The 16,228-nt window shown below is 43.6% G+C and overlaps 1 protein-coding gene and 1 long non-coding RNA gene across 18 annotated transcripts in view; one reads left to right on the top strand and one right to left on the bottom strand.

The window, feature by feature from the left end:
* The window catches only part of LOC144612921 (uncharacterized), an 89,480-nt gene that overhangs the window by 38,893 nt on the left and 34,359 nt on the right, over positions 1–16,228 (top strand). For 2 of the 9 annotated variants that reach the window (XR_013550122.2, XR_013550127.2), the window contains exons 1-2: positions 10,128–11,742; positions 15,099–15,161. This is a non-coding gene — a long non-coding RNA (uncharacterized LOC144612921). Of the gene's footprint in view, positions 1–8,356; positions 9,608–10,127; positions 15,162–16,228 lie in introns of those variants that run through there. The other 7 variants (XR_013550123.2, XR_013550124.2, XR_013550126.2 and 4 more) reach the window with 4 other exon arrangements.
* The window catches only part of C2CD3 (C2 domain containing 3 centriole elongation regulator), a 145,823-nt gene that overhangs the window by 7,218 nt on the left and 122,377 nt on the right, over positions 1–16,228 (bottom strand). For 6 of the 9 annotated variants that reach the window (XM_078433101.2, XM_078433098.2, XM_078433102.2 and 3 more), the window contains 2 exons: positions 13,250–14,168; positions 10,023–10,134 (listed from right to left, as the gene is read on the bottom strand). The exons of 1 other annotated variant lie outside the window; for it this stretch is intronic. In XM_078433101.2, coding sequence (XP_078289227.1) covers positions 10,023–10,134; positions 13,250–14,168 — 1,031 coding nt within the window. Of the gene's footprint in view, positions 1–1,197; positions 1,323–10,022; positions 10,135–13,249; positions 14,169–14,328; positions 14,500–16,228 lie in introns of those variants that run through there. 2 more of the 9 variants (XM_078433100.2, XM_078433103.2) reach the window with 2 other exon arrangements.

Here is a 16,228-nt window from a genome sequence, read left to right on the forward strand (position 1 = left end):
GCAGCCGAGTCAGGGCAAGAAACCAGGTTTGCTGACTCTCAGCTCCCCAGCTGGCCAAGCACTTTGATCTCTAGTGATGTCTAAAATGCTGTGGGATCTGGCTGAATGGAGGTGAGAACGCTAGGGTGGGGGGCAGTAGACAACTCAAGGCTCTCAAGGGTACACTTGTGCCTGGCTTTGCCTCTGACTTCCTGCCTCCTACATTCACTCCTCAGGAACAACACTCCTCAGGAAGAGCACCTGACCCCATGCCTGTGGCTAATCCAAGGGCTCATTGGGGTACCTGGGTGGCTCAGTTCGTTAAGCATTGGACTTTGGCTCAGGTCATGATCTCACAGTTTGTGAGTTCAAACCCCATTACACTGACAGCATGGAGCCTGCGAAGATCCTCTGTTTCCCTCTCTTTCTGCCCCTCCCCAACTCTGTCTCTGAAAAATAAAAAAGCATTAAAAAAAAAAATCTGAGGGCTCATTCATGATGTGTGTAGAGCCTGGACTTTAGACAGCAAGAGCGAGAACAAGACAGGGCCCATCTCATGGTAAGGAACTGCCATGTAGGCAGGCAGAGACCAAGGCTCAGGTGACAGGTTGCTTTTGCTCTTTGCATCTGATTCCTATCCTACCCTATTCTGGTCCAGTCCAATCTTTCGCTACTTCTGACCTCCTCCCTAGCATATACTGCTTGTACCTCCAGGTTGCCAAATCTGTTGATTCTCTGAGAGGTTTCTTTTCTCCAGATCCACAGCTTGTAAAGCCTTTCCTTCATCTCTGCTGAATTCTACTCAAGCCACTCTTGTGGCTGTCTTTCTTTCCCTATATTCATTCTTTTTGCTTTGTTTTATTTAAGTGTTACTGTAGGCTAATATCATTTAGAAAGTGAGTGGTTTGGAGGCCACTAGGAACTGTCAGCTGTCTGAAGGCAAAGCCTGTAGTACCGGGTCCTGTTCTTTAAGCATGACAGGCACTTGATGGAGTTGGTGGACTGAGATATAAAGCTGGCTCCCCTGGGGAACTATGAGGTCCTGAGGGAAGGGGCCTTCTGTCTTCTCCTGCACCGAACTCAGGACTATGGCTTTTTAATTTGCCAGAAGATGTATATTTCAAGTTTGAGGCCCAAACTACCTTCCTACACTCTGGTCTCCATGTCCTCAGGCCCAATTCTGGCTCTCCTAGTCACCAATAAGAAGTTACTAGAGGGTTCCAAGCAGAGAAGTCACATGATTTATTCACCATCTTAAAAGGTTAACAGATGCTGTATGGGGAGTGGGTTGCCAGAGGCAAGAGCAGAAGCAGACAGGCAAGTGAGGAGACTCCGGCAATAATCTAGACAAGAGGTAATGGAGGTTTAGATCAGGGTGGAAATGGCTGGAGTCGTGACAAATACAGTAAAACCTTGGATTGCGAGTAACTTGTTCTGAGAACGTTCCACAAGATAAGCAAACCTTTCTAGTAAATTTTAACTTGATAAATGAGCAATGTCTTGCAATACAAGTAGCACATGACGCCGAACATCACATCACAACTGAGCCAATGGTTCTGTGTCTCTCCTCCCTCTCTCGCTGTGGGATTGTGGGTGATCCATGCTCACATGCTTGGTCTCAGGCCGCAGTGTTTGGCAGAAATCAGTGATTTTTCAGAATGTTGGAAGGTGCCCACAACTGGCACTAGTGTATTTTTTGTCACTTCAAAGCACCCATGGACCGTCCTTTGCTTTTCCATACAAGAGTAACCTTAGGAATACTTTGCTTCATTCTAGGTCAGGGTGTCTGCAGAGAGAGACCCTTTCCTCTGCTGCCTTATTGCCAGTTACATTAAATACAATATATGACAAGTTTATTAATACTGTACTATAGTCAACATCCATGTGAGCATGTACAGTGGCCCCCATGCAGAAAAAGGCTGGAAAGAAAGGCAGTAAGAAGGAGATGATTATGGTGGAGTTTAAGTAAAGGAAATCATCAAGAAGTACAAACGAGTTACACGAGTGGCTGAAATTGCAAGGTTTTATAAGAAGTCTATGTCTGCATCTTGTCTGCAGAGGAGGAGAAAAAGGCGGAGGAATCCCTCACTTCACATGAGATTAGGGAGATGTGTAAAATGTGGAAAACAGTGCAAAATTTTGTAGAAAAGAAAGAACCTGAACAAGGCTGTAGCAGTGTGAGTGATGAATCTGTTTAACAACAATGCAATGTCACATTGCCTCCTCAAAAGGAGACAAAAGCAAGTGTCATTGGATAAGTTCCTGTTGCCCAAAAAGAAAAATATTCCACTGAGCCAATAGATAGCAGTGATTCTGTTAGTGATAGTGAAAGTTGTCCTACACAATAACCCTCCTCTCTTGTCTCCCTCACACCAACCATGAAGTTTTCAACAGTAAGTGCAGGTTAATTTATTTTTCTTTATATTTTGTATTTTCTTTGTATTTTGTATTATGTTACAATACTGAACTCATTTTTATATGAATATTTTTGGGTTGTGGAACAAATCATCTGAGTTTTGATTATTTATGGGGAAATACACTTTGATATACAAGTGCTTTTGATTACAAGCTTGTTTTCAGAATGAATTATGCTTGCAAACCAAGGTTTTACTGTAGTTAGATTTGGATATATATATATTTTTTAATTTTTTTTTTTAACGTTTATTTATTTTTGAGACAGAGAGAGACAGAGCATGAACAGGGGAGGGGCAGAGAGAGAGGGAGACACAGAATCTGAAACAGGCTCCAGGCTCTGAGCTGTCAGCACAGAGCCCGACGCGGGGCTCAAACTCACGGACCACGAGATCATGACCTGAGCCGAAGTCGGACGCTTAACCGACCAAGCCACCCAGGCGCCCCAGATTTGGATATATTTTAAAGACAGAGCTGCCAGAATTTCTTGGTGGACTGCAAACAGAGGCACTGGAGGTGATTCCAAGGGTTGTGGCCTGAACAACTGAACTAGAAGCATAGAGTAGCTGCTTAACTGAGATGGGGAAGGCTGAGGAACAGATTTGAGGAATAAAATCTGAAGTGAGTGTTCATTCGAGTATCTCAGATATCCAAATGGAGCTGCTGAGTAGGCAGTTGGACATATGAGTCTAGAGTTTACAAGAGAAATGCGAGCTAAGATAACCATCAGCAGTTGTCAGCAAACAGAGGGGACTTGAAGCTTTGAGATCAGATGGGGTCATCTAGAAGGCAAATGCAAAGACTGAAGTATCAAGACTATGTCCTGGGTGACTCCTATATTACCAAGTAGGGGAAATAAGGGAGAACGAGTAAAGGTAGCTGAGCAGAAGCAGCCACGAGGGAGGTGGAGAACCAAGAGGAACTGATACCTTAGAAACAAGTGAAGAAAGTGTTTAAAGGAGAGATCAATTATGTTACATGCTGCCGAGGTCAAATAAATTGGGCACTCAGATTTGATAAGTGGTTTAAGAATATGGGTTTTTCAATAAATAAAGTTTTTGTGGCAACCTTGAAGAGTCCCTCTCCCTTCCAGTGGCATGAAAGAGTGGATATGACTGAGACTAGTCAGAAAGAGTCATGAGGAAGGTGACTGAGACTAGATAATGGGATGGTGAGAAGCGAGTAGATATAAAAGGTGGTAGAATTAACAGACCCTGGTAGCAGATTGGCTCTCGGTCAGGTCATGGGGGATAAAGGAGCAAGAGGATGGGAAGATGATATCTATGCTTCTGGCAGAAGTAGCCACATGATAGTAGTTGGGTTTACAGAGATAAGGAATGCAGATGGCAGAGTGGGGGAAACAAAGGAAGGTGACAAGTTCAAGTTTGGGACATAGTGAACTGTCTGAGGTACATCAAGGAAAAGATGGCCAGGATACAGTTGGATCCATGTGTGTCTGTAGCATGGAAAAGAAGTCTAGACTGAAAATAAGGATCTGAGAGTCGTCAAACTGTAAATAATAACTGAAGTATTTGGGAGTGGTTGAGATTTTCCCAAAGAAACATCTACAAGAGCAAAGGACATAAACCTGGGGAAAACAGGATGTAAAATACTGCTGTCTCATCTTCTACTTCCTTCCTCCCCTTTAAGGAAGTTGATAAAACTAGTTTGCCCACAAGCAGTTAAGCAAACAGAATCAGAAGTGACTTTACAGTAAAAAACAAAAAACAAAACAACCAAAAAAGTAACTTTACGTAAATACCAAGAAGCTGTCCCAGTGAGGAGGTACTTTATCAGGAGAGGTAAGAGAAAGCAGAGGCAGCAGAACCTGATTCACAAGTAATATGAAACTGCCACTGGTTGACTGTGTAGCAGTCCTCCCATCTTCCTCCCCTCCTGGAAGAGGTGACAACCGGAGATGAAGCAGTCATGACTAGGAGAGCTCAGGGCTGGCCTCTATACCCTCTCTGTGTGGCACTTGGCATTCTACAACTTCCCTGTTAGGCCTGATAATCCCATCTGACAAATGAGGAAACAGACTCAGAAAGATCAGAAGACTTGACTAATGTCACACAGAGACCTAGATCGACTATACTGTTGGGGAAGGAGCAGGAAAAAAACCTGTTTCACGGATGCTGGAAGTGGAGACTGTCTGGGAGGTTCCTGGGCTCTGGGGCATCGTTTCAACTTGGAGTGAAGGATTAGGCCTTCCCTTAGATGGTGAGGCCAGAGCAGCTGAGCCAGCACTTACAAGCTCTTTCCTTTTGCAGGGATGAGTTGTGTGCCTGGCCCTACAGCAGGTTAGCTATAGCACAGCAGTCCTAGGACACTCCTTGGGAAGAGCCCAGCAGCCTCTCAAAATGCTTCTCTTCAATCTTCAGGGCCAAGGCCAGCCTTAGGAGGAGGCAGAATAGATGAAATTCCCAAATGAGGGTACAGGACAAGGCTCCTGCCCTCCCTTCCCCGACTCTCACTTTGCTGACAGGGCCTGAGACATTACAGAGACATTACAGAGAACAGAAGATAAGAAAATAGAAGCTTTCATCAAATGGGAAACCTTACCACCAAATTTCTAATCCTACTTGCTTTAGCACCCATCTTCTCGACCTTCTCCATCTTCCTCCATGCTACAGGGTGAGTTTTCTTTTTCCTCTCAAAAGGCTACCTCCACATGTGCTCTGGATCCCATGCCCCCTCTGACTCAGGGACCATCTTTTCTATTTTCTCTCCCTCTCCTGCACCTTCTCCTTCTCCTTTTCTCTATTGGATCATTGCATTAGCATAAAGAAAGCTGTAGCCATTCCCATATGAAATAAAACAAAACCTTTTATCTTTATCGCCTATGTTATTCCAACCACTATTCTATTTCCCTGCTCCACATTCACAGGCAGATTTATGGCAGGAGCTTGTGTCTCCATTTTTCACCATTCAATCACTCTTAAAATTTTAGTTACATACAAATTTGTGATTTCACTGTGTAACATAACAAAGAAACTATGTAACATATGTAAATTATAGAGCAGAATAAAAATGAACATCTGTGAACCCACAACCCAACCCAACTGTGAAAATAAAGGAAACCTCACTTAAAATGGAGTCACTTGTAAGAAGCAGACCTAGCATTCCTCAACAGTAATCTTACTTTACATACCCCAGCAGGAAAAAGGAAGAATTCTCCTGGCCCAGCAACAACTCAGCCAAGGAGAACTCAGCTGAAAAGCCCCTCCCAGCTTCCTCCTCTCTCTCTATAAAAGCAAGCCCCTCTCTGTTTTGCACATGTGCCAATGGTCTACCATAGTTTGCTTGTTCCCAAAGTGCAATACCTCTACTATTCCAGAATAAACTCATTCAGCCGGTAAAATAACTGGCTCTTTTGTTTTTGAAGATCAACAGAACCAAACCTAAGTACTAAAACATTGCTAATACTGCTAAATAGACCTATGTGTTCTCCCCTATCCTCCACAACTATGAACACTGTAGTCAAACTGTTGAAAAACAGAGAAAACCCTAAAAACAGAGAATAAAGGTCACATTACATTTGGGGCAGCGACAATAAGAATGATGGTTGTTTCTCATCAGAAACAATGTAAGTCAGAGTATGGAATGATTGCTCTAAAATGCTAAAACAAACAATTCAAGTTGGAATTCTATATCCAGTGGAAGAAATATCCTTAAAAAGTGAAGGCAAAAAAAGATATTTTCAGACAATTGAAGCTGTTACCAGTAGGTCTGCAATACATGAAATTCTTTTTTTTTTTTTTTAAATGTTTGTTTATTTATTTTGAGAGAGAGAGAGTAAGTATGCACATGTGAGCAGGGGAGCGGGGCTGAGCCAGGAGAGACAGAGAATCCCAAGCAGGCTCTGCACTGCCAGTGCAGAGCTCCACATGGGGCTCCATCCCACAAGCTGTGAAATCATGACCTGAGCCGACATTAAGATTTGTACGCTTAACCGAATGAGCCACCCAAGCGCCCCTGCAATACATGAAATTCTAAAGGAAATGCTTCATGCTGAAGGGAAATGGAGCGAAAAAATCAGGATGTGAAGAAGGAATGAAGAACACCAGAAATAGTATGTGGGTAAATATAAAAGTCTATTTCTTGTCTTAAATTCTTCAAAGTGAGGCCACTTTTAAGGCCTTCAGAGACTGTAAACTGAGAAGATTATGGTGCCGCTGCCCAAATATAATTCACAATTAGATCTAAAACAAATATAATGAAGTGAATCAAAGTTCTGATTTATTCCATGGTAACTATTCCAATGCTTTAAAAAATACATGTAATCCTTACATTTTTTTTTTTTTTCTCTTAGCTTTTGGTGCCTCTACTTGCTAGTGCCTTAAATACATACTTGATTTGATTCCTAGGTTACCAAGCACTGGGTAGCAACCAAGAGCACCAGATTCAGAAAATATGCTGCTATGAATGCATCAAATAGTGAGAGAGGGTCATTGTTAGTGAGGACCACCAATCTCCTGAGGTTTCTTGGGCCTGGGACTTTCAATGTGACAGTTTTGGGTGAACTGTGATGACTGGTTACCCTAACTAGGACCCAGAATGAGGTCCTGAGGAGAGAGGTGGCCCTGAGAACAGCACACAAACAATGGAGTTTTGCTGTGAGCAAGAAAGAAAAACGGCTGAAAAATATATGAGGCTTGTTATCTTCTTGGAACTAAACATGTCCTTTAATTGAAGTGAAAATTCGTATTTCTCCCTCTCCCACACTTTTATCTTATAATAGATCAAAGACAGTAAATTCCTGGGAGTTGGGACATCATGAGGGCAGAAATATGAAAGAAGGAATGGCGGGTCTGTGTGGCAGGTGAGAGATGACAGCTCAAAGTGGCTCACAGACTCCCTTCCTGGGGGGTGTGACTCACTGACATTTCACTCACTTGGCTGGGTGAGGAAGAGGGAAAGGGAACCAACAGTGTCTACTTTTTTCCTCTAGGGTAGTTCTTGCCATCATTCTATTAGGTAAGACTCATTAGCCTGATGTTATGTGTAAGGAAACAGAGACTCAAAGGTCAAGTCTCTTGCTCAAGATCCCTTAATTAACTTAGTAGCAGATTCAGTATTTCACTTCATGGGTGCCTTGCTCAAAAGCTTGTGCTTGGTACCTGGATCAAGGTCTGTGACTCTAGCATAACTCCTGATGGGTATGTATGGGATATGCAAGAGGAAGGAGAGGAGCTGGTGACCAGAAACCAGAGTAGGAATAAAGGCCACAAAGATGCAGAGCTCCTGGGTCGGGACTGGCATCTCTCCTCTCCTTTGGGAAGGATTTACAAACCTGATAAAAACTAAGATGTATGAGAATTTAGGTTGATCCATGTGCCAAATAAATGAGATGTCCTCAAAATGGTGCTGGGGAAGTTGAGGGAGAAGGAAAACTAGTCAAGGGATCAGACACCTGATGGCTCTTCTTCTTTAGGACTATCCCCCAGGCTCTCAAGGTGTTTCTGGACTGACCCAATTGGTCATCAAAGTAGGCTCTGGAAGAGCATAAAAAATGTTTAAGCGTTAAGTACAAAATGAAACCCATATAAAGGCAAATTGGCTAGAAAAATATACCTTAAGTCAAGGGTCATGATTTTAAAGTGGTGTGATGGAAAGCATAGAGTTTTAAATCATATGTTTTAAGTCACTTATTGTTTGGGAGACCCTGGGCAAGTGACTTAACTGTTATGGGTCTCAGTTTCTATATAAAATAGAAATAATATCTTGTGGTCTGTATGGAAAATTCTGAGCTTCAATTTTCCTTTTTTTAAATGGGGATAACAATATCCCATCTTACTGGGTTGTTGGGAGAATTAAATGAGCTTATACACGAAAGCACTTAGCATTATGTCTGTTGCATAATAAGCATTAAATATGAGTTAGCTATTACAATTAATAGGCTAATATATTTTGTTCATAGTATGTATTATTCTCTGAAATTATCTTTTTTTTTTGTTAAGTTCCATGAGGCAAGAGCTTTATGCCTGGTTCACCCCTAGAATTTAGAATAAGTGCCTGGTACACAGGCACTATTTTGGCTCTTTTCTCCAATACATCACTGCAGTTACTCTTGACCATCATGCTACCAAATCTGAAAGACAACCCATCCTCTATTCAGCACCCTGGGTGAATTCTTTAAAATTTAAGTCAGATCTCACTCCCCTGCTTAACACACTTCAAAGGATATCTTAGCATTTAGAATAAATCTAAACTCTTTCTTGTGGCTACATGTCCTGTGTGCTCTGGGCCCTCTGGCCTCATTATGTCAGTTTCTATGTTCCAGTGCCACTGGCTCTGTGTCAGTTCCTAGACCATGCCAAGCTCTTTCAGCCTCAGGGACTTTGCATTTGCTGTTCTCTCCACCTAGAATATTCCTCTCCAAGTTTCTTACATGGCTGGCTCCTTTTTTTTTTTTTTAATCTTCATTTATTTTTGAGAGACAGGCAGAGTGTGAGCCGGGGGAGGGGCAGAGAGAGAGGGAGACACAGAAGCAAGCTCCAGGCTCAGGGCTGTCAGCACAGAGCCCGATGTGGGGCTTGAACTCACGAACCGTGAGATCATGACCTGAGCTGAAGTTAGATGTTTAACTGACTGAGCCACCCAGGCACCCCTGGCTCCTTCTAAGTATAGTAGTTAGCAACACAGATTTTGAAACCAGAGTGCTTAGGTTCCCATTTTTGCTCTATCATTTAACACCTGTATGAGCCAAGATACTTAATCTCTAGATTGTGCCTCAGATTCTTCATCTTTAAAAACAGAGATAAAATATGTACCTCATTAGGTTGCTGAATGTAAAGAGTTAATATACGGTGCTTTGAACAGTGCCTAGCAAGCACCACCATGACCACCATCTTTCAGCTTAAATACTGCCTCCTCAGAGACCCTGTTAAACTTTATCAGAACACCCAGTACTCATCACAATCTGTGAATATTTTTTTTGTTGTTGTTTACTGTTTGTACTCCACAAGCAGGGAATTTGTCTTACTTAACTACTGTATGCTCAGAACCTAGCACAATGCCTGATACAGGTACTCAGTAAGTATATGCTGAATGATTACAAAAGTAGTTATAGTATTATTAATATTTTCTTGCCACCTGTAAGAAAGGTCCAGAGCTGTGCCAAGGCAGCAAAGAGGAGAGCTGGGATCTGTACCCGGGTTCCAACCACCCAGCTCGGATGAATGATGGTTACAAGGTGTTCTGTAAACAACAACAGGTATATCTCTGATATTCTCTTCTTCCAAATGTTAACTCATCTGTCACAGTTTGCTGACGTTGCTTCTCCTGCTTGAAGCTTCCTCTGCTCAAGCCCACCTTTGGCTTAGTGGAGCTCCCACAGCACTCAGTATTCATTTCTTGGCTGAGTCTTATTTTTAATGTTTCTGCACTGTTTCTTCCACATATCATCTTAACTGATGATGCCCTGCTCTTAACTCATTTGCACTTCCTCACTGTTCCTGAGCACCTCGTGCACCTCTGGGCCCCCAGAATGTGCTCAGCACAAGTTTGGAGAGTGACCACTGCTGCCGCCTTTTCAGGAATCTGGCCTGGGGCAGCTTTGCATTGTGCCCATGCTTTCATGGAAGAGATGAGGACTCTAGGAGAGGGGGGTCAGCCAGCTGTTCTCTTACCTGATCTGTTGTGACTGGCGGTGGCAAAGCTGTAGAGAGTGAAAGGATCCGCAGGGAGGCCTCCAACTGCTGAGGAGGCAAAAAGAAGTTGGGCACCACAATGGGTTCCGGGCTATAATGGTAGTTAAGGGGCACAGATACATTGAAATCTGCCCCCCTTGCCAGACTGGCATCTCCACTGGCCTTAGTCATCCCTACTTGTCCAACTTATTCTTGTACAATAGTGCCTTCTGTCTGGAAGGCCCTGCCCACCCCTAACAAGTCGCAGTCTATACTTTCTGCAAGGGTCAGTTAAAATCCTTCCTCTCCTAATGTTAGACCTCAGTGATCCCTCCTTCCCCACAGTCTACAGCACAGTCCACAACACAGACCAACGCTTGTTTTACTCTGCTAGGATGCTCAATTTTTCTCAGTATTCCTTCCAGAAGCTTCTCAAAGGCAAGGGGGGTGTAGTTTCTTCAGTTACCTCATTATTTCCCTAGAGCCCTGCATGAGGCTGGTACGCAGCAACATTTAAATGATACTTGCTGAGGTCCTGCTGACCCACAGCTGACCCATCAGAAGTCAGTCAGACAGGGTTGGGTTGGAAGGTGGCTCCAAGGACAGTGTCTTAGGCTGGAGGGAGATGCCTGACACTGAAGGAGGCTGGTCCTCCCAGTTGTCCTCTGCCAACATCCAGGAATGAGGGCTCTACATGAGGGGCTGTCTGTGGATATAGCTGGTTCACCCAGTCTGCATCTGAGCCCTAGAAGTCAAGTACCACATCTTATACTTTTCCTGTGTACCCTCTAGATGTACCCAGTACTGTGGTGAGAACATGGTGTTTCCAAAAATATTTGTTCAATCAAAGCACTAATTCAGTTTGGGAGGGGACTACTTTGGTGTTCCAATTTTTTGTTTCTGTTCAATAAGCTAAATATGGTTCTGGTTCAAATTGTTTTATCATGGTTCTTCCATGCTAGAATTTAAGCTCCAAGAGGGCAGAGATTATTCATCTCTTTTTCAGTCATGTTCCTGTCACCTAGCACAGTACCTGGGACATAGTAAGTTTTTAATAAGTATCTACTGAATGAAGCGTATCCTCAAGGCTCCATTTTGTGTGGGTGGTTCTCCTTTTCCATGCTCTGCCTGCTCCCCTTATCTATTTCCGGAGACACCTACCTTTATAGCTGGCCTCCTCTTGGATGTCTTGTAGGCATATGTCCAAAATGGAAATCTGTACCTTCCTCCAAAACTATCTGTCTTTATGTGCTAGCCCCTATCCAGTCAATGACATCACTTACCTAGCAACTTGTAACAGAACTAAGTCTACTTTGTATTTGTTTTTCTCTTCCTTGCGCCTAATTCTCTCCCATCTATGATGTAGATTAGATTAGCCAGGCATAAAAGGCTCTTTAAGATGTAGCCCTGCCTCACCGCTCACCATCTCATGTACCCCTGGACTCTAAGCAGAGTGAACTGCTCCCCACAGGTCAGGCTCTTTCACCTGGCTATGCCTCTGCATACACAGTTCACTATAACTAGAATTTTCTCGTTTGTTTACAGGATGTCTATTCATCTTTGAGGTCCAGCTCCACTGTCTCTCTTCCCGGGATACATCCAGTGTTGTGGCAGCTTCCTCCTCTTGCTCCCTAGCATTTTGTCCAGGTTTCATCACAACACCTAGAACAATAAATTCTATCACTGCCTGTCTCCTGCCTCATGATAGGAACTTCTTAAGGTAAAGTCTACTTCAAATCTGTCTTCAGGAGAGCACCAAGCCTGGCATTTTTTAACCATTTTTTGAAAGGATGAATACTTGGGAAGGTCTGAATTAGAGCACTACCCTTAGGACCTGGTCACATGTGACTGCTCCAGCACAAACCATGTATTCTGAGCACAACTAAATTGACTGTAAAGGCAGCATCGTCAGAACCCAGGCTGAGTGAGGCTAGGAAGGAACTCTACTGGAGGTGGTCTGCTTTCAGTGCTCACCCTCCAGCCATTTCATAGTTTCAGCCTTTCTGAATCCCTACCCTCTACCTTTTAGTTTCTCTCTGCTCTGCAATAAGAATCACATCATACAGTATGTACAAATGTTTCAAACTCATTTGATTTTCTCAGGAATCTTGTGAAATTAGATAGTTCAATTCAATCTATATTTACTGATCCCTTCTCTGTGTAATGTCTGGTGCTGGGGACACAGAAAAAGACAAGGTCCCTGACCCACCTAGAGAGTGTACAGTCTGGTGGGTAAGGGATTACTGCCCCCATCTTATAGGTGAAGAAACTAAGGCTCAGAAAGGTTAAACTGTATGCCTGAAGTCACACAAGTAATAAGAAAATGGGTCTAGAAGGGTCAAAAACAGGCCCCCTGGCTTCGGGTAGAGAAAGATCTCTTCAGTAAAGCAGCCTCCTTCACTGGTAGCTGTGCAGTAACCCTCGCTTGCCGTTGGGATGCCAGGTGAACTGATCTGCTCAGCGGGGTAGGTAACAGATATGAGGGCTGTCGATGGGTCTAGGTAGTTCTTCCCATTACAGGGCCATCTGTGTTTCAAAGGAAGAGGGGGAATGGCAGGTGCCCCTTCTCTCCATTGACACTATCCTTCTGGGGGGTAGGGGGAGTTGGGCAAGTCCATTTCAACTGTGCCCACTTCCTCTCTCCTTGTCTTACTCCTTGTTATTACTTGCCTTTTTCTGAAAAAATGAAGTATTAGGCAAGTCACTATAACTTTGGGCCTCAGTTTCCCTAAATGCAAAATAGAAATGATGATACCTTCAGGACTTACAATGATGGAATGAAAAGGTATGTAAAGTGCCTGGCACATAGTAAATACTCAATCACTGCTAGTACTCTCCCTTTCCCTCTCTCTGCACCCTCCATTTCTATTTCAACTGAGATTAATGGTCTCATTCCTTACATCCAGAGCCCTGCCTTCAAGTGTAAAATACCTAATAGATTAATTTAATAAATCAGGCTGGGCCAGGCCAATGAATGTGCTACTAACACTTACACCTAATTCAAAACATTATGCTTCAGAGGGCAGGGGTTAACAGTAGCATCATAGCACCTTACTAGGACCGGCAAGTCTTGTGAAGGAAGGAGCTTCCTATATCTCCCAGTGCATTCCATGAGGGAGGCCACTGCTCATGCTCACACTCACGCACACACTAGGTTGGCCTAGTGCTAGCATCCAAAATGCTAGAAATGGCGTAAGGGGCTACTTGTGGGAAATACCAAAGGATACAGGAGACTCTGCCTTGTGGACACCTCTGATCCAGATGTTGCCTGCTTCTGATGGATGTCAGGGCAGTTGATGGGTAGGCCCTGATGGCTTTCCTTTCTGCTCTGGGAGGCTAGGCTGAGAGGGAATTTCTCAAAGCTATCAGCAGAGTCACTTAGCTCCGTGGAGGCAGCTTCATTCTCAGTCTGGGCTTCTGGCTTGGGCTCCTGGTCCTGATCTGCTCTTGGTGAGCTCAGTCCCATGGAGGTTTTGCTCTGTTGGGCTCCTGAGAGTGTTACTTGTGAGATGAGCTGCGGGTCTGTTAAGGCAGGCTCTCCATCCCTTGCCTGAGAGGCTTCACCATCACAAGCAACAAGACTTTGCCTAGGAGAACCCTGCCTAAGCAGGTGGGGGTTGACAGCTCTTCCTGGGCTGGACAGAGGGCTACTTTTACCCTTGAGCTCCTCTCTGGGGAAAGGCTTTGAAGGACAAGAGGGGCCTTCCCTATGCACCTCATCAGGCTGAAGGCTGATGATCTCACTTGTGTCTGACATGAAACTGGACCAAGGGCTAGTTTTGTCTGTCACAGTGGTGATGTCATTAAGGGTCCTGGGCTCAATGATGTCTTCTTCATAGTCCTCATCGCTGTAGACTGGGTCTGCCTCAGTTTCCTCACTGCTCTGCATCCTTGTGTCGGGTACTGTGTGCCCCAGGGACTCATGGAGCAGTCCTCTTCTGCTTGAAGTCTCTTCAAGAGTAGGGGGAGTTAGGCAGTTTCTGCCCTCATCCAGCACTTGTGCCAATGACATATTGGGAGCTGTTCTTCGCTCCTGCATGGCCCCTGTGTCCTGAGCATCTGGTAGGGTGGTGACTTCTCCGCTTCTACTCCTGGCTTGGTGAGAACTCAAAGATGCTTGAGAATTCCTGGTGATGGTCTGCAGATCTGAACAGCAACAGATATCACTCTTACTACAAGGTAGGGCCACAGACCACTCAACTTTCCCAAGCTAGGCTCTAGCTTCAGATGTATTCTTGCAATCAGACTTTGAAAAATCTTAAAGATCGTTAATCCACCCAAGTCAGCGAAACTATATTCAAGGCAGTACAATTTCTAGCACTTTATTCTAACATCAGAGGACCAAAATCTAATCTGTTTATAGTTGTGGTTACATCTGTGGAAACGCTTTCAGAGACTATCTGCTCATGCTCAGGAATTCTTGGGAGCTAGGAGTCCTGGTAGGCATGTTCATGCTTCCATTTACTTCAGTAATTACCTATATTAAAAACCAAAATGAGAATCTACTTATTTACCTATTTGATGACAGTTATTAAAACTATATATTTTACTTGGAAAATAAAAGCAATTAATCTATCACCCAATTGGTAAAGTAGGGGAGGTTTATTACAGAGAAAATGGAGGGAGGATGGCATTATGGAAAGAGCAGAGGTTTTTGGAGCTAGTCAGTCTTGGGTTCAAATCTCTACTGTCACTTATTGTGGTCATGAGCAAACCATCCTCTCTCAACCTGTTTATCTTTAAAATGTTATTAATACCATCCTTTGCACAGGGTTATAGTAAAGAATACATCAGATAAATGAGCACACACTTTGTGGCACATATATAGACAACAAGTGGAAACTACCAGTCATTTCAAATTGTTTTTGTGATTAAATGGGAGGGAATAAGTTAATAAATAGAACTACTAAATGGTTTGTTTACATTATTATTTAAGAAGAGAATGTTAGGAATTGGGAGGCAGATTTGACTCTCAGGGTGTGGGGTCACATCTCCCTCATAGCACCTGATGGGAGTGCTCAGCCTATAGGAGGTGCTGGCTAAATTTAATACATTATCAATTTTCATGTCTTAAAGGGAGTGAGTATATGTATGAAAATGGAACATCTCTACCTGAAAACAGGAACAGGAACCAGGAAGGTTAGTCAATCCTGATCCCTTGGCCTGAACTATCCTTTCTGTCTTGGAGGTGTCTTTCTGCTTTTTACATACCAGTCCATCCTTCAAGGCCCTGCTCTACTGCATCTCCTCTGGGAAGCCTTCCTAGGTGCACCAGCTGGATGGGATGGCTATACAGCTTTGTTCTATAAGGAAGCATTTAAGATGCTATTGTGTATGTTTTCCCCATCAGATTGTGAGCTTCTTAAAGGCAGAGACCATATACCTGATTCATGTTGCATTTTTAGAGTCCAGCAAAGGACCTGGCACACAGATGTGGCATAAATGAGACCCCCTCCTCCCCATCAGTAACTCACCCTCAAGATTCACTGGTACCTACTCGTGTAATGACTTCTTCCAAAGTGTACTAAGACACGATGGAGGCTGGGGAAGTTTATTTTTTTAAATTGTTTTCTTCGAGGGGTGCCTGGGTTGGCTGAGTCAGTTGAGCGTCCGATTTCGGCTCAGGACATGATCTTGCAGTTCACAAGTTCAAGCCCTGCATTGGGCTCTGTGCTGACAGCTCAGAGCCTGAAGCCTGCTTTGGATTCTGTGTCTCCCCCTCTCTCTCTGCCCCTCCCCCACTCATGCTCTGTCTCTCTCTCTCACAAATAAATTTTAAAAAACATAAAAAAAATTTTTTTAAATTGTTTTCTTCGATCTAGTCCTCTCTCCCTTTCAAAATTCATCCTCTCCTTATAAAAGTCAGTTCTCATTCTGTCATCACCTTGCTTAGAACTCCCCATTTTCTTCCAGGATAAAGATTAAACTCCCAAACTTGGCTTCAAGGTCCTCTAGCTTCAATCCTCATTTCTCTTCTCTCTCTTCTTTTAATATACCCATTTAAAGGGGTTCTCTATATGCTCTCACCTCTACCCCAAACAAGCCTCCATTCTGCTCTTATCCTTTCTTTCTGGGGGACCGTTTCTTCAGTTGACTATAGAACGTACACTTGATGAAAGCAAAGATAATGCTTGTCATGTCCATCTTCCTGAACCAGTAACATAGTGGTACCTGGCAGAGTTTGTGCTCAATAAATAGATGACTGA

This window comes from Panthera onca, chromosome D1, assembly GCF_046562875.1.
Source record: "Panthera onca isolate mPanOnc1 chromosome D1, mPanOnc1 haplotype 2, whole genome shotgun sequence".
Classification (NCBI taxonomy): Eukaryota; Metazoa; Chordata; class Mammalia; order Carnivora; family Felidae; genus Panthera; species Panthera onca.